General features: G+C 37.1%; 3 protein-coding genes across 10 annotated transcripts; 1 reads left to right on the forward strand and 2 right to left on the reverse strand.

Annotated features, from left to right (window-relative positions):
• Positions 1-1,915: 1,915 nt before the first annotated feature.
• Positions 1,916-9,891, reverse strand: LOC110899915 (copper-transporting ATPase PAA1, chloroplastic). 6 transcript variants are annotated; one of them, XM_022146805.2, is made up of 5 exons: positions 9,420-9,874; positions 8,179-8,232; positions 7,826-7,979; positions 7,316-7,390; positions 1,916-2,257 (listed from the first exon to the last, which is right to left on the reverse strand). In XM_022146805.2, the coding sequence occupies exons 1-4, from the start codon at positions 9,702-9,704 to the stop codon at positions 7,359-7,361; spliced, it is 525 nt and encodes a 174-aa protein (XP_022002497.1). In that variant the 5' UTR covers positions 9,705-9,874; the 3' UTR covers positions 1,916-2,257; positions 7,316-7,358. The 6 variants fall into 6 exon arrangements, with proteins under 6 accessions (XP_022002497.1, XP_035833280.1, XP_035833279.1 ...); XM_035977387.1 differs by having other exon boundaries at positions 1,920-2,257; positions 7,808-7,979; positions 9,420-9,891; XM_035977386.1 differs by lacking the exon at positions 1,916-2,257 and adding an exon at positions 6,972-7,230 and having other exon boundaries at positions 7,808-7,979; positions 9,420-9,891.
• Positions 9,892-11,999: 2,108 nt separating this feature from the next.
• On the reverse strand, positions 12,000-13,858 carry LOC110899916 (mitochondrial intermembrane space import and assembly protein 40 homolog). Of its 3 annotated transcripts, none has more exons than XM_022146806.2 (2): positions 13,755-13,858; positions 12,000-12,639 (listed from the first exon to the last, which is right to left on the reverse strand). In XM_022146806.2, the coding sequence occupies exon 2, from the start codon at positions 12,628-12,630 to the stop codon at positions 12,193-12,195; it is 438 nt and encodes a 145-aa protein (XP_022002498.1). In that variant the 5' UTR covers positions 12,631-12,639; positions 13,755-13,858; the 3' UTR covers positions 12,000-12,192. The 3 variants fall into 3 exon arrangements, with proteins under 3 accessions (XP_022002498.1, XP_022002499.1, XP_022002500.1); XM_022146807.2 differs by lacking the exon at positions 13,755-13,858 and adding an exon at positions 13,570-13,725; XM_022146808.2 differs by lacking the exon at positions 13,755-13,858 and adding an exon at positions 13,454-13,561.
• Positions 13,859-17,432: 3,574 nt separating this feature from the next.
• LOC110899917 (sugar transport protein 5) lies at positions 17,433-20,528 on the forward strand. Its single transcript, XM_022146809.2, has 4 exons — positions 17,433-17,668; positions 17,918-18,237; positions 18,618-19,253; positions 19,820-20,528. The coding sequence occupies exons 1-4, from the start codon at positions 17,554-17,556 to the stop codon at positions 20,237-20,239; spliced, it is 1,491 nt and encodes a 496-aa protein (XP_022002501.1). The 5' UTR covers positions 17,433-17,553; the 3' UTR covers positions 20,240-20,528.
• Positions 20,529-22,183: the final 1,655 nt, after the last annotated feature.

A 22,183-nucleotide genomic window follows, 5' to 3' on the forward strand; every position in this document is an offset into this window, starting at 1 on the left:
CGTAACTGCCATGACCGAAAGATATCAATGGCCCGAACCATGGTAGTTTGACCGAACCATAATCTGATCGAACCATAGTTGACCGAAGGATACTGGTTGACCGACAGATAGTTGGACCGAAGGATAGTTTGGACCGAAAGATGTCATGGTCCGAAACATGACATTCGGTCCGAAGGATCATTGTGACACTTGTTTTCGAAAGATGATAGTATGAGTCGAAGGATACTAGGGTTTTGAATAATGTTTGAACAGTGGAACATACGTTGATTTAATTGACATGCCATGCTTAGTGATGAACGTGCAATACTACGTGCCGTGCTGATATGCAAACTGACTGCAATGTGAACAATTAATTGCATGCGTATCATTTTGAACATGAACTGATTTGTTATACGTGCATACACTAGGACGTGATTAATTACTTGTGAGTGCATAACTTAGCATACCGAGCAAACCAAGGTGAGTTCACACAGCCAAGGCATGGGTTCCCAGGGTGGGAATGGGTTGGATGATTACTTGTGCATACTTTGATACTGTAACGAACGATTAAACTGTTGATGCTTACGAACTACTCAACTGCCTTCGCACCCACCCTGGTCGGTAAAGACTATGGTCGCGAACGAACTGATAAATTGCCTTCGCACACACCCTGGTCGGTAAAGACTATGGTCGCGAACTAACGAACATAATCTTCGCACACATGCCTGTGAGGCCGCGATGGAACTGATACGATACGAAACTTAATTGAACAAACGCACCGTTACCCAAACTAAACTATAAACTGTGAACTCGCTCAACTAGTTTGTTGATTATCTGCTGCATGCCTTGCAGGACCTTAGGTACTTATGGAGCTTGCACTGGAGGAGCGGGACGTTGTGGGCAGTGGGTTAAGAACGCTATGTTTAAACATTTCGAATAATTGAACTTATGGTTTACTTGGGTTATTTACTTATGCTTCCGCTACTGATACTATGATTGTTTTGAAACGTCAATTGTATTGAATGGGGTTTTACGAATTACTTTATTTATATTATGCTATGTTCAATATGATTGATGGCTTGATCCTGGTCAGTCACGCTCCCAAGCGGTGATACTCCGCAGGTGGATTTTGGGGGTGTGACAGCTAAAGACCCGGTTTTGTAGTCAATAAGCACGTGGAAAACGAGTAGAAGCAGCCCCCAACGTTCAGAATGGAATATTCCAAAGTATCCCGGAATAATAGGATAGTTTGTTGGTTTCTTTTACTATAAATATGGATGGCCAGATCTCGTAGGACACTTCACTTCAACTCACTCCACTTCTAACTCTCGAATTCATACACAATTCACTTGTAATCGCACACTAACACTCATCACTTGCAATCATTGTAACACTTAGTAGAGATCTGAGCTTTATCCAGCACTGTATCCTGGTTATTCAAGCAATAAGAAGAACAAGGCAGCTGCGATTGTCAGCTCCCGAGGTTTTATGCCGGCGATCTAGATTGATCAAAGGCTTTCCTCGTACATCTCGTGTCATTTACTTTACTTTTTTGCTCATTGTTTGATCGTAGATACAGCTCAATATCCTGAGCCGTATCCTGAAACTGTTTTAGCAAATAACTTAACTTGAATATTTTTCACACATATTTCTAGCACACTACCTCACTTAACTAATTTGATCACTTAATTACTTCGGTAATTTTTGACCAAAACAATGACGAAGATGAGTAATTTTTTTAAATGTAAATGCGAATTTACACGAAACACATGCGATTTTATATTCATTTGTGTATATCATTTTTCACATGCGATTTTAGTAGTATAAACATGCAATTTTAAATGCATCAGTTTATATTTAATTTTTCACATGCGATTTCACTTTAATACGTGCGATTTTGAGTTATCTTGTTTTTTTTTGTGGCAAAGATCTCTAATTCATTCATGCGATTTTAAATTATAATAAAGCATAAGATTTGTTCAAAACATATATTCAAAATACAAAATAGTTGTATATTGTCAAACACAGCTACAACCATAAAAGATTAAACAGAAATTTAGTTACTTGAAGCAAAGATTTTGTCACGTTCAGTAGAGCTGAACTCCATCTTCTCCTTCACAGTGTTTAGAGCATCTGTCAGGAAAGAGAAGGCTAAGTCATCAGCTCGAGATTGCTCTTTTATGTGATCCAAAGCTTTGTCTCTGAAGCTTGATGGTGGTTCTTGAAGTAGCTTTTCCCATACTGCTTGATTGTTCTTTATTTGTTCAAGAATTTTGCCCTGCACATCAAGAACCAGATGAGAAGAGGTGACATTTATGTCAACGTGCGAGTTGACAATAGCTCTTTGATTGCAATGTTTTTGATTTTTTTCTATATCTTCAGATGCCATTTTTGTTTGGTCTGTGTTTTTGTGTGTGTTTTATTTTGTCTTCTATGTCTTAATATGGAAGGTAGTTATCTAGGTTTTTTATATTAATATAGTAAATTTATTATATAGGTAGGGTGGTAAGTTCAGTAGTATTTATTGTAAAATTCATCATTACATGTCAAATTATAGTCACATCGTTAATAAATTAATTTTTTTATATAAAATAATATTATTTTTAGTTTTTAAGATTGGTAGTTTGTTTTGTTTTTTTTTGCATTTTTATTATAAAGTATTTTTGAAAGTTTTTTTTTTCAGTGTTCTTATTCAAAATCGCACTTGATTCGAAAGAAATTCGCAAACTGTAAGAGACCAACATATAAATATCCTTTTTTTCTGATATCGCATGTGTATTATATCTGAAATCGCACACTATATGAAGAGTTCTTTGAAAAGTTTTTTGAAATCGCATGTGCATTATCATGAATTCGCAAACTATATGAAATATCATAGAATACTTAACTTTTTTACTGAAATCGCATTTGCATATCATGAATTCGCAAACTATATGAAATTTCAAAGAATTTCCTTTTTTATTGGATTCGCATTTGCATTGTCGATGATTTAGCAGGTGATTTGACATTCTGCATCATCTTCTTCGATAGTCAGTCCTTCCAGAATTTCTAAATTCATCAGAAGTTCATTTGTCGTTATAATTTCGATCGATTTGGTGAATAGGAATCGATCGATTTTTATTAATTGTTATAATTTCGTTTTTGGTTTTGATTTTAGGATTTGTCGTTATGATTTTTGAGGTTTTGTTTTGCCGTTTATCAGGTGTTTTAATCTTAAATTTGACGATTTTAACCTTGGCGGTCTCTTTTTTATTAATCCTAATTTGATAAATTTAATTGTAAAACACGCGCTTTAAATGAGATGATCGGACGGTTGTTGTTGTAGCGTACGTAATGTACGATTAGTGTATTTGTATGTTAACCGGCCTCTATATATATAGGATAAGGATCATGTGAGAAGTAGTAGGCTATTCGAGAAACTTGAGAAGTATTCTGGACCACACATTTTCCTTAAGCAAAAAAATGTAAAAAAATGCAATTTTTTTTTGGGATTTATACACATTTGTATATTGTTAATCTTTTTAACTATACATATATGTATATTGTCAATTATACATATATGTATATACATGTTTAAAATTGAAAAATAAGTGTTATTTAGGGTTTAGCATTAGTATTTAGGGTTTAGCATTAGGGTTTAGGGTTTAGCTTTATGGTTTAGGGTTTAGCTTTAGGGTTTAGCATTAGGGTTTAGCATTAGGGTTTAGGGTTTAGCATTAGGGTTTAGCTTTTGGGTTTAGCATTAGGGTTTAGCTTTAACTTTTGGGTTTAGCTTTATCTTTAGGGTTTGCATCAGGGTTTATCATTAAGGGTTTAGCTTTAGTGTTTAGTTTTAGCTTTAGGGTTTAGCATTAGGTTTAGAATTAGGGTTTAGCTTTAGGGTTTAGCATTAGGGTTTAGAATTAGGGTTTAGCTTTAGGGTTTAGGGTTTAGCATTAAGGTTTAGCTTTAGTGTTTATAATATAAGGTTTAGGATTTATAACACATATTTTTTCAATTTTAAACATGTATATACATATATGTATGGTTAAAAGATTAACAATATACACATGTGTATAAATCCAAAAAAAAAATTAAAAAAAAAATAAAAAATTTAATCCTTAAAGAAAAAGCTGCGATTTTTCCAAAAAAAAAAAAAATGCATTTTTTTCATCTTTTTTTCAACATTTTTTGCTTAGGGAAAATGTGTGGTCCAGATTGCTTCTCAAGTTTCTCAAATAGGGTGGACTTCTCTTAGGATCCCTACCCTATATATATATAGGGTAGGGATATGGTAAAAAGTGTCCAAAGTGTAAGAAGTGTAAGAAGTGTTTTAAGCCATTGGATCTTTGATCTAATGGTTGAGATCAATAGGGTATTAAAGTGTAAATTGTGTTTTAATTAGAAGGGGCTTTTGTAAAATTGAAGGGCAATAGTGACTTTTCCAACATTTCAAATATGGTAACCGTTTCAAAACCACCCATCAAACTCCTAAAGATCAGCGAATTATATGTAACCGCCATCAATCTCCAAAAAAAAAAATCAGCGAATTTCTTCATACTTTAAAACATTCCCAGATTTTTAAAACGTAATCGCAGATTCAAGTCATGGTGTTTTATCTGGAGACATTGTTGATGGCGTGGTGTTTTATCTGGAGACATTGTTCATGGCGTAGTGTTTTATAAATACAAAACATTCCCAGATTCAAGTCATGGTGTTTTATCAGGAGACCTTGTTCATAGTGTGGTGTTTTAAACATCTATGATTCAAGTCATGGTGTTTTATCAGGAGACATTATTCATGGCGTGGTGTTTTATCTGGAGACATTGTTCATAGCGTGGTGTTTTATCTGGAGACATTGTTCATGGTGTGGTGTTTTATCTGGAGACATTATTCATGCCGTGGTGTTTTATCTGGAGACATTGTTCATGGCGTGGTGTTTTGTCTCCAGATGTTTAAAACACTATGCCATGAACAATGTCACCAGATAAAACACCACGCCATGATTCAAGTCATGGTGTTTTATCTGGAATCCCCAGCAACCTTCTATGAATATAACACCATACAACTTAATAGAACACCAGAATAAAACACTATGATACACATTAACCTGCATCGCTGGACTCCCTAAATATATTTTGTTCAAATCGGAGAAGATGATCTGAATCGGAGTTCGGAGAAGACGATGACGGAAGGTTAACAAGATGACGTGAACTGTGATCAATCCCTAAACATTCTCATAGTCAGTTTTTTTTTCAGTTATATTGTAAATCAATTAAATGACAAAAAAATACAATTACTAATCTACCCTTTTGAATTAATTAAGAGGAGGGACACTTGTCATTCCAAGATTATTTCTTACACTTCTTACAAAAGACCCACTTTTTACAGGATCCTCTACCTATATATATATATATATATATATATATACATGTTTAAAATTGAAAAATAAGTGTTATTTAGGGTTTAGCATGCATTTTGCCCGGGTCGGGTTGAGTCGAATCGGGTCAGATCATATAAAAATGCATCAAACCAAATTTTATTTAATCAATAAAAGTACACCAAACATTATTATAAGTTATAACAAACCCACATAATAAAAGTAGTTGTTTAGTTTGAGTTTTCTATCTATAATAATAATAATAAATATTAGTAATAAAATTATGAAAAACCCAAAATAATAAATCCTAAATTAAATCATATATTAACTTTAATAATCAATGATGTAAGTGTGTACGACAAAAATAAGATACTACATATGAACTAAAATACTAAATCAATAAACAAGGAATAACTATAATCAGTAAGAAAAGATAAAAGCAAAAATGACTAGTTCCCATGCAACACGAGTGGGCTTTGGGTGTTTTGTTTTAAAGCAAAAGCCCACAACCATTCCATCTGTTTTAAAAAGTCAAACACAAATATCACGCCGTTTCATTCTCTTCTTCTCTATTCTCAGTCGCCTTTTGAGTTATCGGAGCACTTCGTAGGACCATCCTTGCACCGCCACCGGCCACCAATGATGTAGATCTGGGTCACACATTTCCGACATGTTCAAGGGGTGCGATTACAAAATTTCGAGGGGGGCGATCGAGATTTTACCGGACGGATCACACTAAAAAAAGGAAATCTAAGGGGTGCGGCCGCCCACCCACACATACTAGTAGGTCCACCCCTGACCCTACCTGCCCATTATGCCACCTCTACTAAAATTTTAGCGTTTGATTCAGTCAACTGAAGTAGAAGACTGAAGGTTAATTTTCGTTACAAGGAGGAGAGGTTGGGGGTTCTCTTTGTAACCACCTTCCGGCGTGAGAATCAGGATTTGTTTTGAGAATAGTAAGTGTGTGTTTAAAGTTCGAGAGCAAGAAAGCGATCTTTAAACCTGGTAGTGAAGTTCTCTATTTATAGCCAAAGGGTTGTGAAGGAGGTAGAAGGCAGCTGGGTCTTAACCAGCTGTCAATTCTAGAGAATATCCATTTGGTCTTCTCTGACAGGACAGAACCGTTAATCAGGACTAGGGCTGACCTGGCACGGTTTTACTCGTTCCACCTCAGCGTTTTTCAGTTCTTCTTGTCGGGCTGTCACTAGCTGTCCTTTGAGGATTGTGCAGCAGGGCTTGAGGAACAATGATTGGTGCCACGTGTCGTCCTTTTACATTGGTTGTCTTATATACTCCCCCTGTCATTGTCGTGAATAAACCACGTTTTCCGCCATCTCTGTTTGACAGCGTTCGTGCTCTACTTGAACGACGTTTCTTCTGTGATATGGTCCCTTGAGTGCACGTCCGCACATGCTCTTTGGGACCGTACCCCTTCAAAGAGGTTATAATACCCAAACTGGTAGCAGATGTGCAAGATCAATAGTGCCTAAAACAAGGTACCCATGAAATGGAATCCAACATTCCTTATAAATCTAACATCCAAATATTGTCAGCAATATACATTTCTCTGGACACTAATTAAGGTATACAATCGGCTCGTGCTGATACGAAGAATGTGAATATCCGAATGAATCCATGAAGACCATAAGCAGACGGATGGTATATATTTATTTCAAACTAAAAAGAAGGATACATCCCCAGCAGAAGCCAGTCAAAACAAAATCAGACTAAACCCTTTCGAAAAGTAAGATTCTCTACTACATATATCAAGAAAATGAAACTTCCTAAGTGTGATGGTGCTTGCGCGGTAGAATTGCCTCCTTGCAAACAAGACTCGCCTACAGATAGAATACTAGATTAAAAGTGCCACAACGACATGCCCCCCCTACCTTTCAAATATAGTTCAAAGTTTACGATTTGAACAAAACATGTTTAAAATGTGAAAAACAGTAAGTCTAAGTAACAAAGACATACCACAGAGGATTATGGTTGATCTCCGAAGAATCCATTGCAGGTTTTAAGAGGTCTCTCCTTCAGTTGCAGCCTCACCTGCCAGCCAGCCACCAATCATCATTAATTACCGACTTAAGTGAAACCGAGAAAACATTACAGATATTGGAAATCATGTACAAATTTTACATTTTTTGTAATCGTGGGTAGGTCAGAGTGTCAGACAGAGGTGAGCCAAAGCACATTTAGTCGAAAAAAATTATTTTTATACATAATGTGACTATGCGAGTCAAATATGATAACGTTGTGATATTTCAGTAATAATCTAAATATCTGAATAAGTTGCTTTAGGAGGTTATGCATTAAATTTATGAGACTTTTGACCCACTCAACCCCTTTGATCCGTTAGCTTGATGAAAATTTTCTGATGAAGGAAGGGAACACAAGTGAACATACAAAATATCAGGTAAAATCGTAAACAGGAACTCTACAAAGAACTTAGTATTATAGACTTACAATGGAGAAGATACTGACCTCTTAGGTTAGAATTAAATCCACAAGTTGTCAAATGTTTTGCGAGTTCTTCTCCTAAGACTGTTTGCCAGTTTGGTGTAACCTTGGCTTCAGGTACAGGCCATACAATTGCCGTCTTTGTTTGAAGATTTACACTTGCAGCTGATACAAGTGGCTATAATAAACATATAAAGTATTTTCAGTAACTTGATTCATTTCAGAACAGATACAACGGTAGAGAACATATATACAATGATAAAGAAGTTATTCACTCAGATATGCAATTATGTGATTTCTGTTTTTCGAGGATGTAGAAAATACAAATATGAAGTTTTAAACAACATAAATATGCAATGTATGAAAAGAGTTCTTACTTGACTCTCCAAAATCCTTTTTACTTTTCCAGAACACCCGCCACAAGTCATACCCTGATATAGAGGAGAATTTCTAAGTTAAGAAACATTCTAAAAAAAGTACTAAAATTGAAGAAAAAAAAAAGAGTACTAAAAGAATCTATAAATAAGCACATATATATGGTCCATGAGCCTACTAGAGACCATAATATTAACTTTTATGATAATTGATTATTTTGATTTTCACTTCACTTTTAAAAAGAATATTATGTATTAATTTTAATTTAAATGAGCCGGCACTGGCCAAGGTTTTTATGAGCCGAGCTCGGGCTCATGTTTCAGCTCGTTAAGAATAAATGAGCCGAGCTGAGCTGGCTCATATAACTTCGAGCTTGAGCCCAAGCTGAAGCACGCTAGGCTCGCTCGTCAAGCAGCGCTACTGCAAGAAACGGATGTCGTATGTTTTGGAATTCTCCAATCCTAATCCAAATGTACACAAACAAAGATTTGTCAAACATCTGTCTGTCTGTTGTACTATATCTGCAAACATTCATTGTTGTAACACCAACCACTTAACTTCAGAGGATACCGAACAGCCATGTAGAAAATTTTGATATAATCATTTAGAGTTTTATATAGAAAATTCTGATTTAGAACAAGTTCCTATTCCGATATGATAAAAAAAAAATATGTATAAGCGCATCTGGCACTTTTATATCTGTTTTATATGGGCGTATACAAGTGGAATACGGCGGTACAGGTGTATACAAGTGGTATCGGACAAGTGCTTTAAAAAGATGGAAACACTATAGACTTGTCATAAAAAGTCTACATTCAAATTCTGACCAAATGGGGCGGGGCGGGGCATATACAAGTGGTATAGCGGTGTACTTATACGTGTGTACAGTGCTTTAAAAGGATCGAACCACTAAAGATTTGACATGATATGTCGACATTCAAATTCAAAGTCTGACCAAATGGTAAATGTACCCCTGTAACTAAATGCACAAACCCCTGCTAGTTATACCCATCGTGAGAGGAAAAATGACGGGCCCCACACCCTTTTAAGCCCTATGATACGGCACATATCATACGAACTATAAGGCCCGTATAACTAAACTGAACTGATTTGAAAAGGGGTACACCGTACATTCAGAGTACAAAGGAGTGGGTTGGGATTAGCACAAATATATTATGACGATCAAGTATCATTTGATCAAAATGATCCTTAACCAAACAAATGCCAATAAAATAATACTTACCCCAACATCCAAAACAATCACATCAGACAAATCATCATCAACTCCAACTACAATCGGATCCACCTTCACTTCCCCTCCATCACCACCACCACCACCTCCACCTCCACCACCTCCACCCCCACCACCACCACCGGAAGCAGCCGAGCTCGAAACACACGCTAACCGAAACTCAGGTCTTGCTCGCCGGACATGGAGTTGTGGAAGCTGATTCCGGTGGATATGAATTTGATTTGGGGTTTTTGAGAGACTGAATATAGTGGTGGTGGACAATGATGATGACTCCATTTTCAAATGGGAAATGGGTTGGATTGAGGGAGGATTATAGAGGTTTTGAGTTTTACCTACCTACCACCATGCTTCATTGAAAGTTGAAATGTTATTAATAATTTCTGCAACGTTATCTGCGGCTCTTATTAATTATTAGGACCCTTGGATTCAGAGCGTTTTTTTCTTTTTTTTTTTTTAATAAAGTAAGAGGCCAGTCTTCACCCATGCTTTCCATGTGCTATATAAAACTTCATATGCCAAGTTGTGGTCCACTGGTGGAAAGTGCTTAAATTCTCAAATGAGGCTCAGGTTCGATCCTCATTAACCACAAGCGAGGTGGTAAGGTTTACCTACTTTGGTGGGGTTGGGTCGCGGGTTCGAGCCTGGCAGTCAGGATTAAGTTTCCATGAGGTGCGAGGAAGGGCTCTGCACTGCACTCCCCCTCATTCGAACCCGGGTGGCTGTGCTTCCGATAAAAAAGGTTGAAGCGCAGTTGGTAGTGGGTTTCCAATCGATCTACACCTTTCAAAAAAAATATAAAACTTTATATACAATTATAATTTATAAACATTTAAAAAAAAGAACTATAATCTGGAACTGTTTTTAAGAATGAAAAAAAAAATAAATCCAACAAATATCTTTCCTAATTTCAAATTCATGTCAACTAGTTTTAAGCTCCCGGGGTGGTAAAGCCGTGCTACCAACTTTTGGTGAGAGGGGGCAACAACGAACGAAAGTGAAAAAGCGTGAAAGCAAACATCCTATGTAATTATCACATACATAGATCCTTTTGTTTTCCAAACTTTCCTTCAGGCTGAACGGTATGGTGACGGAGGGATGGACGGTGACAGGGGTGGCGGGATGGGGTGACGGAGCGGCGCCGAGAAGAAAGAGGGGGGCCCACATGTTTTGGTCCGTCCTGGACGTCGAGAAACAGACGGAGAGGACGGTGACGGGATGAAGGGGGGGGGGGAGGGATGGGGTGACGGCCGGCGCCGGGGCTGAGGACGGCCATACCGTCCAGCCTCAGTTAGTAATATAAAGGCACCTGCTTAGGTGAAATGAGTCAACAAAAATGTGTCCTACAATTACCTAAATGCTTATGTGAAATGACAACAAAAATGTGTCCTACAACATCCTAAAACCTCATTCTGACATGACTCCTAGATCAATTAGTCAAGGATTAAAAGTCTACTAAGCCCCATACCATACGATATCATACCCTATGTTGTCAAAAGCGCGTCGGGCGCGCGCCTATATGCATCTCAATTATCCGCATATATTACACAAATATGTGTAGGTCTCGCTACCCATTTTACAACGCAACTGAGCTTAACCTGCTTAATTAACAAGGCTAACTTTGTGCTACTTGTGTAGATACATTTATGTCATTTCAACAAGCGTTCCAACTCTCCCTATGCTGATTCATAGCCCATGTCCTAGTTACAAGTTCTGTTTTAGTAGTCAATAAGTAAGTTTCAAAAAAGGTTATGGCATTTGTATCCTTAAAACCAACAATTTATGGTTTTTAATTAAGAGTATTGTACTTAAGACATAATCAAATATAACTCTATAATTGGATTATTATAATGGTAGGTTATCGTATAATTGTTGAGATTTAAACCGAATAAACACATGCTTAATGTCTGACGGATGCTATGTGACATAAACTTCAATATTATACGTTGATTTAAGTCATGCATTATACTGTAATTAGTGACAGACCCAAGATTTATTTTCTAAGGGGGCGATCAGGGGTTTAACCAAACTTTTAAGGGGGGCAGTCAAGATTTTTGCTTACAAATTAAACTAATATTTTTTTAAAGGGAGTGCCCACCCCCTTGGCTAGTATGTAGGTTCGCCAATGTAATAAGATATCATGGTAAAACCCTATTGTGATTTTGGGAGCAGAAGCATTTGGCTAGGGACCTCCTTTGTTGGAGTCACCACTTGGGTGTTATGTCTTGCACAAGTATGGTGATTTAAAGCAGATGTATTAACACAAACATTCGTGTTATTTCAGACTTCACAAGCACCGCACATGGAAAACCATTTGATGATTTGTATTTTTATGACTTTAAATACTTATACTTGTATATTGTAAGAACTAACAGGGGATGAACAAGTTCTAATTTTTATAATTTTTTTTAATGGACAACTAACAAGCTAATAAGTAATAAGAGATGAGGGAGGGAAAGATATCACCGCCTGAACACAATGATGTATAATGAGCACACATCTTGTCAAATTGAGACATTATTTACAAAAAGTAAAGCAGAAAAAAGAAACAGGATAATTCATAAATAGCTTAAATTAAGACAACAAATTACAACTTTTATTATGCAGCTTAAGAAAATCATACTTAACACGTTAATTACTTATAGAACTTGAAAAATGTTGATCGGGTCAACATAACATAACCCGACCTAAACCGTAAAACTCAGTAACAAAAGAAAAATGACATCTAGCAATTTCGAAAAAAAAAATTCACGGGTAAGATCTTTTACTAAAGCTTCGGTTTTGCATTCGCAGTTTCTAACGACCATTTAGGAGGGATAATTTTGTAATCTTGCACCGGTTTCTCCTGTGCTTCGGCTTCATCATTTTCCAGTACATCGCTGGGGAATGCATTCGGATTGATCTGAATACATTTCTGCAACGCCACAAATGGGTTCACACAATCGGATCCTTTCTCTTCAGCATTGCTCTTCATAAAACATAAGAAGGCCTCAGAAAACTGGGACCCGCAGGGCCCGGTCCTAAGGTTTTGAATGCACGGGCATTCTAATGCTTTTTGAGCTTTGGCTTCCGGAGATAGGTTTTCGTCCTCATTGCCGTATGCGGTGGCTTCAGCAAGCAGTGACTCCATTGAAGATGAAGATGAGTCCTCCGTTTTTGGATCTGGTACAGGTGAATCGATGACCGTGCTTTGTTCTTGCCCCATTTTGTATCACTGTAGAGAAAAAAATGAAAAGATACACACGTTTTTGAGACTTATGCAGTTTGGTTGTGACTCTGTAACGGTATGACTAACGGTTTGGAAAATTAACCAGACCGTTTAGCCTTTTTAATGTGTTTATTTTTATTTAGAAATATGAAGTTACCTATATGCATGATTGTATTCATAAACCCTTTATTATTTTAATTTGGAAAGAAAAAAAATGGTTCAAAGCAAGTGCCAAACCACCAAACCAGTGGCGGACCCACCAAACCTGGCTGGTTTGGTTTGCTGTTTCTCAGTGGTTGGGTCCACTCCTATTGATCCAAACACTATTTTCTTCGACAATCTAATTTATTACAGCTGATCTTATTTATGCAGAGTCACATAATCACTTTCTAAGCTTCCTATAAATGTTTTTTTTCTTGGACAAGTATGTATACAAAGAAAGAGAATATCTGGTACATGTAAGTAACTAGATAGGTGATAAAAGGTAAGCATCATCAATGTCGATTGTCATCAAATTTAGTGAGATATACGTTTGGGGATTCTTACAAACAAACCAATAGTATAAAGTCTCAAACATTGACCTGTTCCTATGTATGAAAAAACCATATACTAGCTTGGTTAGGTTTCTTTCATTAGCAAGTTCAAGGACAATGAAAACTTGTGAACTTGTAAGGCAAAAATCGAACTAAAAAATTACGCTTGGGGTTGAGTATAACCAGACATCATCTTCTACAACATCCACCTATCATCTTCTTCTATGAATGAACTAGGTTTAATTGATCACAAACCTACAATCCACTTATTTAATTTAACAACCTACCAAAAGCAACAACTGTTTTGGGTGATGATGATGAACAAAGGATTTCGGCTACTATATTAATTCCATCCCAAAGTTGAAGTTATAGAATACAAGAACGCTAGGGTTTATCTTCATACCTCGCATTAACCAGACACAATCAGATCAAATTGAACACTTAAATCAGAAACAATCCCGCACAGAAACTGCCCCCGAATACACACCACATTTAAACCTTAGCTGTTAAATCTGTCTTCTATTTCTTATGAAACGATAATCAATCACAAGTTTCATAAACAAAAAAACAGAAAAAATGAAGAGATACCTTGTGGTTGGTTGGTTGGGGCGATGGGAAAGCTCGCTCTGTGAATTGGGGGTTTTAGACTGATTAAATGTTTGGTTAGGTCAATGATAAAACAAAAAAAAAAATATGAAAGTCTTTTAAAAAGAATAAAAGGTCTACTTTTAAATTTGATTATTATTCTTTCAACATCAACAAAGAAAAGCCATGTTTTAGTCTTTTAATCTTCTGAGTCTAAAACCAAAAAGTTTAAAGTCGTGAGTTCCTAATCGCTCATCTTATAATTTTTTAAGTCCTTGTGTTTTAGTGGTTTTAACAATGATTATAAAAATCTCGACTAGAGGTCGATTAATCGTCGATTAGTCAAAATTAGTCCCGATTAGTCTCCTGCTAGTCACCACCCCACCACCCGAGTAGCGATTACTACAACACTGGTTTTAACCACTTGAGTTCAAAATCAAAAGTACACGTAAAAAAATTGAATTCAAAACGTTTATAAAATGAGTGGTTAGAGACTCAAGACATTAAACTTTTTGGTTTTGCACTCAAGTAGTTAAAACCACTAAAACACAAAGACTCGAAAAGTAATTTACTCCATAGAAAAGAGTGTCTACGTCTACAATAAAAACACATGTTTAGAAATTAAATTTTGTGTGTGTAAGACCATGGGTATGGTGGGGCGGGGGTTTGGGGTATGGGTTGACACGTGGACTTTGAGGGGCACCGCTGGTCAGTTGTATGTTGGGTCGGTATGGCGGAGCGTGGCTAGCCCGCATGGGTTGGCCACGTGTTATATTTTTTTTTTCAATTACTATAAAAATACACACAAAATTAAAAAAAAAAGCCTAAAATTATTATTAAAATTTCCTAAAAATTACCAAATCCTACAAAAAAAAATACATTTAAATCCTAGCCACCTATAGCCTAGCCAACTCAGCCAATGAGAGCCGGCCACGGAAGACCGCTAGGCCCGCCCAACGCCCAGGTTGAACCCCCGCCTAAGGGGCCACGCCGAAACCCAAGCTCACCCAAAGTGGTGACTTGGGCGTTTGTACCCAACCCACGCCCCAACCCCGCCCCATACCCCATAAATTGGTTTTTCATCATCGGTTATATAATTTAGCTAAAAGCTAAAAATATGACTTTTCAAATAGTCTAATGCTTGCTTGAAATTGGTTTATTTATAAACCAATCCAGCTTGCCTCGAATTATTTAGTTTAAATTATTAGTAATATTATGTGTGTTAGTGGGTTGTCGATGTTTATGTCCACGTCGTAAACTCATATAATATATTTCGATTTATGTTCCAGCTTTAGCCGATACACACCACTAATTGTTCACTTTGCCACGACTAACTCTAGAGCTATTCAAATAGCTCATGACCCAAAGCTAACTCAAATCAGTTCATTTGCAAACCAAGCAAACTCGGCAGGATCGTTTATTAACCAAACCAAGCTCAATTCGGCTCGTTCACAAATCAAGCCTGGTCAGCTCAGTTTTTTACAAACCAGTCTGGGCATTGGTTCGACTCATCAACAACCCAAACTAAAAAGCATTTTATACGAGGCATTAGAAGCGAGTCTATAAATTTAATCCCTATTACAAAGAATGGATTAAGGGTATGTTTGGCAAAAGTGGCTAGAAGCTGGTGGCTGAAGGCTGGAAGCTGTAGCTTTTTAGATATATTTAGGTGTTTGGCAAAGTAGCTGAAGCTTTTAATAAAATGTATAAAATGACCAAAATGGACATAACTAAAAAAACATAACTAAAAAACTTCATTATCTTTAGAGGTTAAAATAGTCATTTTTCACTAAAAGCTTGTAGCTCATTCTAAACGCTACTAGTAGGAGCGTTCAACAAAAAACTTCAAGCTCCTAAGCTAAAAGCTTCAAGCTCCTTCAACGAGACAATGTTTTTTTATTGAGTAGGAGTTTTTTCTTAAAAGTTAGAAGCTCCTAAAAGTTCCATGCCAAACATACCCTAACATTGTGTTCCAAAGTTTACTAATGGAAGGAAAGGAAAAGAAACAAAAAGAAAGTAAAAATATTTTGTGTTCCAGAATTTTATTTAAGGAAGGAAAATAAAACATGTCGTGTTCCTGAGTTTCATTTAAGGAAGGAAAAAAAAGGAACTAAAAGGAAAACTAGACTAAATTCTTTAGTTTTTCTTTCCTTCCGATTTGAAAGGAAATAGTGGGAAAGACATCTTTTTTTCCTTTCCCGTCTTTTCCTTTATCACTTTTACCTTTTTTTCTTTTCAGGAAGAGAGAGTAAGTGTCGAATTAGGGGAAAACCCTAAAATCTTGACTATGATGTTTACTCCTAAAATTATCAATGGCACTTCCTCTTCTACAAGCTTATTAGCTAAAACCATAAACATTCTTCAATCTTGAAGCTTAGGGGACTAGGGGTGGAATCACTAGTGATGGATTCCATCACTCCCACTATCCAATCAAGTAATGCCATGTCATTAACCCAATTTCCATCACTAGTGATAGAAATGTAGAAGGGGTGGAATCACTAGTGATGGAATTCTATCACTCCCTCCCAATTTTTTTAATTTTTATTTTTAAATTAGAAATTAAGAATAAAACACTAAAATTAAAAATTTCATTAATTTTAAAACATACTACTTCAATTTCACATACTAGAAACATACAATTTGTAAAAAAAAAAAAAAAAAAAAAAACCTACTCCTCGAATTTAACATACTAGGAACATACAATTTAAAAAAAAAAAAAAAAAAAACCTACTCCTCGTCCGAATCCGGAAACTCCAAACCTAGAGAACCTACTAGTTCGATGTCGTGGCTCGTCGGTTTACGTAAAAACTCGTTAGAATACAACTTAATGACCGCATTGCAAAAAAATTGCAAACACTCACGTGAAGTTCTTTCAGACATAGCTAGGTATTCATCATATTGATCGGGTGGGTTACCTGTCGCTAGTTGGCGAATGGCGGACGTGCATTTTTGAATCGGCGTGAAACTTGGTTTACCCCTCGCATCGTAACCTTCTTGAAACCATCCCTCGCTTGCCTCGATGTCTCCAACAATCTTTAAAAATAATTCTTTGGGTAAACGAAAACGATCTCTAAACGTTTCGGAATTGTATAGCGGGTTTTCCACAAAATAATCGTTCATCAAAACTTCGTTGGCACGTATACGATCACGGCCGACCATCTTCTTCTTTGGGCGGGACGACTCGGTATCAAGCTCGTTATACACCGACACAAAATAGTTTAGCGTGTCGTTGTCGGAAGACGACTCGGTATCGGTATCGCTAGACATCGGAAACGTCGAATCGGTAGGGAATTCCATTTGAGAAAGATATAAAAATTGTGTGAAATGGGTTTAAATTGGTTAAAAGATAGAGTTTGGTGTGTGAAAAAATGGTTAAAATGTGGATATATATATAAAAAAAATGGATTATTTTTTTTTTTATTAAAGTTACCGTTCATCAACCATCGGTCATGTGCAACGGTCGTTTTTTTGAAATTTCAACGCGTTATGTGATTAACGCGTTAGATATATCACGCGTTAAAAAGTCAGCGGCGGCGGTGTGCTTATCGAACATCACGCGTTAAACTTCTCTATAACGTGCCCGCCCCGAGTGGCCTTATGTCAAACGCACGTAGAGTTAAATATAAGGACCAATGAAATTCATGATTTAGATAGTCATGTCATGGACCAATGATTTTCTAAATTCCTAAAAATCCTGAATAAATCCAAATACTTTCGGCCTCTCTCTCTCTCTCTCTCTCTCTCTATCTCCACAACTTTCGACAAAAATCATATCATCTTGATCCAAATTTCTTCAACAAAAATGGAAGAAGAAGAGGAAGAAATATGCAAAACACCTTTGACAAACACGGTTATAGTTGTTTGTATCGTCGCAGGTTCTTCTGGTGTATTGTACGGATATGATACTACGGTTTCTGGTTAGTTTTCTTTTTTCATTTCTTATCAGAAATGAAATGAAAGAACCAAACCAGATTGGTTCTAAACTTTTAAAAAAGAAGATTGGGTTTAAAACCCGTCTTTTCTTTTAAACCCTGTTATTCGAGCTTAAAACCAAATGGTTTATTCTAAACAACAACCATATGAGTAGCAAACCGGTTTGGTTTGGATTGGTCCAGTTCATGGCTCGATTATTTTGGTATGTAATCAAGATTTATGTTTGCTTGTAGGAGGGGTGATGATGATGACGCCATTCTTAGAAAAATTCTTCCCCGCGGTTCTAGCGAAGATGAGGGACCCCAAAGAAGACCAATACTGCTTGTTTGATAATCATAAATTAACCGCATTTATAGCATCCATGTTCATAGCGGGTTTGATGTCATCTTTGTTGGCCGGACGGGTTACACGTGTCATAGGACGCCGCTTTAGTTTGATTACCAGTGGAATCCTCTTCATAACGGGCAATGCCTTTGCGGTTTTTGCAGACAATGTTACTACACTCCTTGTGGGCCGCCTGTTCGTCGGCTTTGGCATCGGATTCGCAAATCAGGTGTGCACTTTTTATATAATGTAAGTCCCTGGATCCATACAACTGATGTTAATAAAGGCTCTTGCTGTACCCCTACGGTTAGACCAACCTCGAGCTAGGGGTGGCACAATGGAGGGTCAAGTCAAAACGTGTCCGTTTTTAGTAGAAGCGGACATGTCCGGTTGACCTTCAAACATTTTTTACTATGAAATATAGACTTTAGGGGACCTATGACCCGTTTGAAATAAAATATCAACATGAATCAACCGACTTGACCCTTTACCTTCCTAAAGAAACTAAAATAATTCAAATTTGAATGCCACATGGGCAGTAATCAGTCGGTCCCAACGGTTTTTTAACATCCGTAACAAATGTGCATAATTTGTTCCTATCTCTACAAGGCTGCACCAGTATACATAACCGAAATGGCACCATCAAAATGGCGAGGAGCTCTAAACACAGCTTTTCAATTCTTCGTATGTTTGGGCGCCGTCATTGCCAGCTTAATAAACTTAGCCGCTAACCACTCGAAAAGCAGCCACGGTTGGCGGCTCTCGTTGGGGTGCGCCAGTGTACCAGCCACGGTCCTCATCATTGGGGCTTTATTTATCCCCGACACCCCATCAAGCTTGATCCAACGCGGGAAGAGTGACGAGGCCCTGGCCGCATTGACCAAGGTCCGGTCAACCAGGGAGGGGGCTGAAGCCGAGCTAAACGACTTGATTAACTGCAATGAGGCTGTGAGATCGAACCATGAGTGGCATTACAAGACACTAATGCAGCCTAGATTCAGGCCACATCTAGTGTTGACATTATTGATTGCAGGGTTTCAGCAGCTCACGGGGATCGGTATGATTGCTTTTTACGCACCTGTGGTGTTGAGGACGATAGGGTTGCGGACCGAAGGGTCTTTGTGTGGAACTTTAGTGATTGGAGTTGTGAATTTGGCATCTGTATTCATGTCAACTTGCATGGTTGATAATGTTGGAAGGAGGTTAATGTTTTTACAAGGTGGTTTGCAAATCATTTTTGGTCATGTATGTCCATTTTTCCCTTTCTTCTTTGCTTAAACTGCGTCTTAGAGGTCGGTCAAACAGTAAGCCGGGCGGGTTGGGTTCACCCACAAACACTTTCTTATTCATTTTAAAGATATTTTTTGAGTAATTAACGCGTTAGTTGCCTTATAAAAACCATTTTGTTACAAAAATAATTTAAATCGTTGAATAAAAAATAAGAATAAAACCTTTTTGCTTCGCTTAACCCGCTTCTTAGAGGTCTCACGATAAGCAAGGCAGGTTGGGTAACGGGCCACGCTAGATGGTTGACCCGCAAACACTTTCTTATTCATTTTAAAGATATTTTTTGAGTAATTAACGCGTTAATTGCCTTGTAAAAACCATTTTGTTACAAAAGTAATCCGAATAAAAATGATTTATTAGGAAGTTGTGTGCATCTAAGAACAGGCTTAGGGGGATTTTCAAATCGTTTCGAGTCTTTGAGATTAAATCATAAGAGGGTAGAAATCGACTGCATATACAAATATATCTATATATATATATATATTCAGAAGAACTTACCAACTTAAAAACTAATCGAAATGAAGGTATTCATCGCATGCACACTTGCGATTCAATCACAAGGCCAGTATGACGAACTCGAGGATAGCTATTGGATCGCGGTGCTAGTGTTAATGTGTCTAATTTCATCAGCGTTTGGATGGTCATGGGGTCCACTTACTTGGCTTATCCCGAGTGAAATACTACCAATAGAGGTTCGTGCAGCTGGAACAGGCATCGGTGTCTCAACAAACTTCATTATGACTTTCATACTGACTCAGTGTTCAATGTCAATGCTATGTTCTATGAAATATGGTTTGTTCTTCTTCTACGGTGCCATGACGTCGCTGATGACGGCCGTTATCGGTGTTTTCTTGCCGGAGACCAAAGGAGTTCCCCTTGAGTTCATGGACACTGTTTGGTGTAAGCATTGGTATTGGAAGTATGTTGTTACCGCACAGGTTTGACCTTAAACAGCAGCACCTGTTTGAAATGGTCATGAGGAGCCTGAAGCAAAGAGATAAGACCACTTTTGACTCCTGCACTAAAGATTATTTACCTAACACAGGGATGAAATGATGTGATGTTCGGGTGTTAAGGGAAACGATGAAGATTGTGAGTCCGTTCTTCGTCTTAAACTACGGATCTGAAATTGTTAATTTGATAGGACCATAGTTTTTTGTAATTTTGTTTTGAGTGCTAATCATGTTGATGATAGATTATTGTTCTTTGGTTTCAAGGTGCTCTAATCACTTAGAAATGAGTTTTAACTAAAAATCCTTTAACTATCACGTTGTGATTTAACTAAAAATTAATGAAAAAAAATTGTGATTGGTTGCTTTACACATGGGCCCACCTCTATCTCCCACTTGCGCCCGTGAACATGCTCACGCCCCCTTGGGTGCGCCCCCCTTTAATGCCCTCAGGGTGGTGTCTCATACATTAAACACGTCTACGTGGCGTGGGGTGTGAAACCTTAACGTTGAGTCTTATCTCTTGCGTCATACAATCCAAACCAGTTAAATATGGCCACATCATCTCACATACGCAATGTGGCACATAACATTAGGCCTTTCGTGTCATGTGTCACATGAATAATGTGACGAAAACATATAAAGCTTATAGAATTTCTTATAACATTAGGACTTCGTGCCATGTGTTATGTGAATACACGGGATGGAAACCTGTAAAGCTTGTTGGCCATGTGTTATGTGAATTCCCGATTCAACAAAACTTGTTGAGTCGGGAATTCACATAACACTTGAAGTTGGTTGAGTTGGGCTGATAATGTTGAGTTTAAACAAGTCATAAATCCGTGAACTTTGGGGGGGGGGGGCGCAAATTTGACAAGTTGGTTAAATTTTCTAGTTATGTTAGTTATGATAATGTCTTGGCTACCATATTAGATTTTTGCTTAGCTATTTTCTTGTTGACCAACTTTGGTTTCTTCTATTAAATACATAGCCAAGTTTATGGTTATGTATGAGAGTTAAAATATTATTGTAATGAAGTTTTGAGTTAGCTTCTTCGTAATAAAAGATCAAGGCTTAGGCTCTTAGCAAGTTGAGTTATTTCGTAATAAAAGATTAGGTCTTAGCAAGTGGAATTTTTAATTAATTGGTGTAATGTAAGGTTGAAGTAAGCTTGTCATTCAAAAGAAATGATTAGGTCTTAGCCAATTAACTTATGTAATTTCACATTTCATTAAACCTGGTACCAATTAATACTTAATTGGTATTACAGCCTATAGTATTTCTTACCAATCAACTTTTTATCAACGTTGGTTCGGGAACTGGGTTAGAACACATTCTCTTGGTTCGGAAATTGGGTTAGAACACATTCTCTTGGTTCGGAAATTGGGTTAGAACACATTCTCTTGCTCAACGCTATAATATCATGACTTCTAAAAGTGCGGAGTCTTTTCACGTCTTACATATGAGTTATCTTTTTTTTAACAGCAAATTTCTTTACTTCTGTCGTCTGTGGGACTCGAACCTAAAACCTCTTCCTCCCAAGGTGTTTAAAGGCATTGCCTTTGCCAATGGACCACCACCCCATTGGTTATATGAGTTATTTGATTTTAGAAATACTCGTGAAACTAGACTTGACCTAAAAATTGTCAACAGTAAAGCCATTTCGGTTTTTTTCCTTTTCTGTCCTTTTTTCCTTTTGTGTTAATTACGATCTTGTCGGTGTCTGAATCCTAACCATTGTAATAACATAATAAACAATTCCACACTTCACAACCAAATTATACTTTGTATTTGGTTTGACCCATAAATATATGTGTAACATTATTAACCAATCAATCTTTAGTTCTAAAACTCATACAAATGACACAACCATTAATCACCAATTATAAAAGAATCAGTTATCATTCAACACCTGGTCCAGACAAAACCTTTAAATCA

The sequence above is a fragment of the Helianthus annuus genome, chromosome 9, assembly GCF_002127325.2.
Source record: "Helianthus annuus cultivar XRQ/B chromosome 9, HanXRQr2.0-SUNRISE, whole genome shotgun sequence".
NCBI classification, from domain to species: Eukaryota; Viridiplantae; Streptophyta; class Magnoliopsida; order Asterales; family Asteraceae; genus Helianthus; species Helianthus annuus.

Excerpts from the sequence above, each read along its gene's own strand:
- LOC110899915 (XM_035977387.1), bottom strand. The coding sequence starts at position 9,704 with ATGGAGTCATCATCATTGTCCACCACCACTATATTCAGTCTCTCAAAA. Across the intron at positions 8,233-9,419 it reads TGATTGTTTTGGATGTTGGG|GGTATGACTTGTGGCGGGTG; the intron begins GTAAGTATTATT and ends CCTCTATATCAG. Across the intron at positions 7,391-7,807 it reads AGGTCAGTATCTTCTCCATT|GTGAGGCTGCAACTGAAGGA; the intron begins GTAAGTCTATAA and ends GCTGGCTGGCAG.
- LOC110899916 (XM_022146806.2), bottom strand. The coding sequence starts at position 12,630 with ATGGGGCAAGAACAAAGCACGGTCATCGATTCACCTGTACCAGATCCA.
- LOC110899917 (XM_022146809.2), top strand. The coding sequence starts at position 17,554 with ATGGAAGAAGAAGAGGAAGAAATATGCAAAACACCTTTGACAAACACG. Across the intron at positions 18,238-18,617 it reads GCATCGGATTCGCAAATCAG|GCTGCACCAGTATACATAAC; the intron begins GTGTGCACTTTT and ends TATCTCTACAAG. Across the intron at positions 19,254-19,819 it reads TGCAAATCATTTTTGGTCAT|GTATTCATCGCATGCACACT; the intron begins GTATGTCCATTT and ends ATCGAAATGAAG.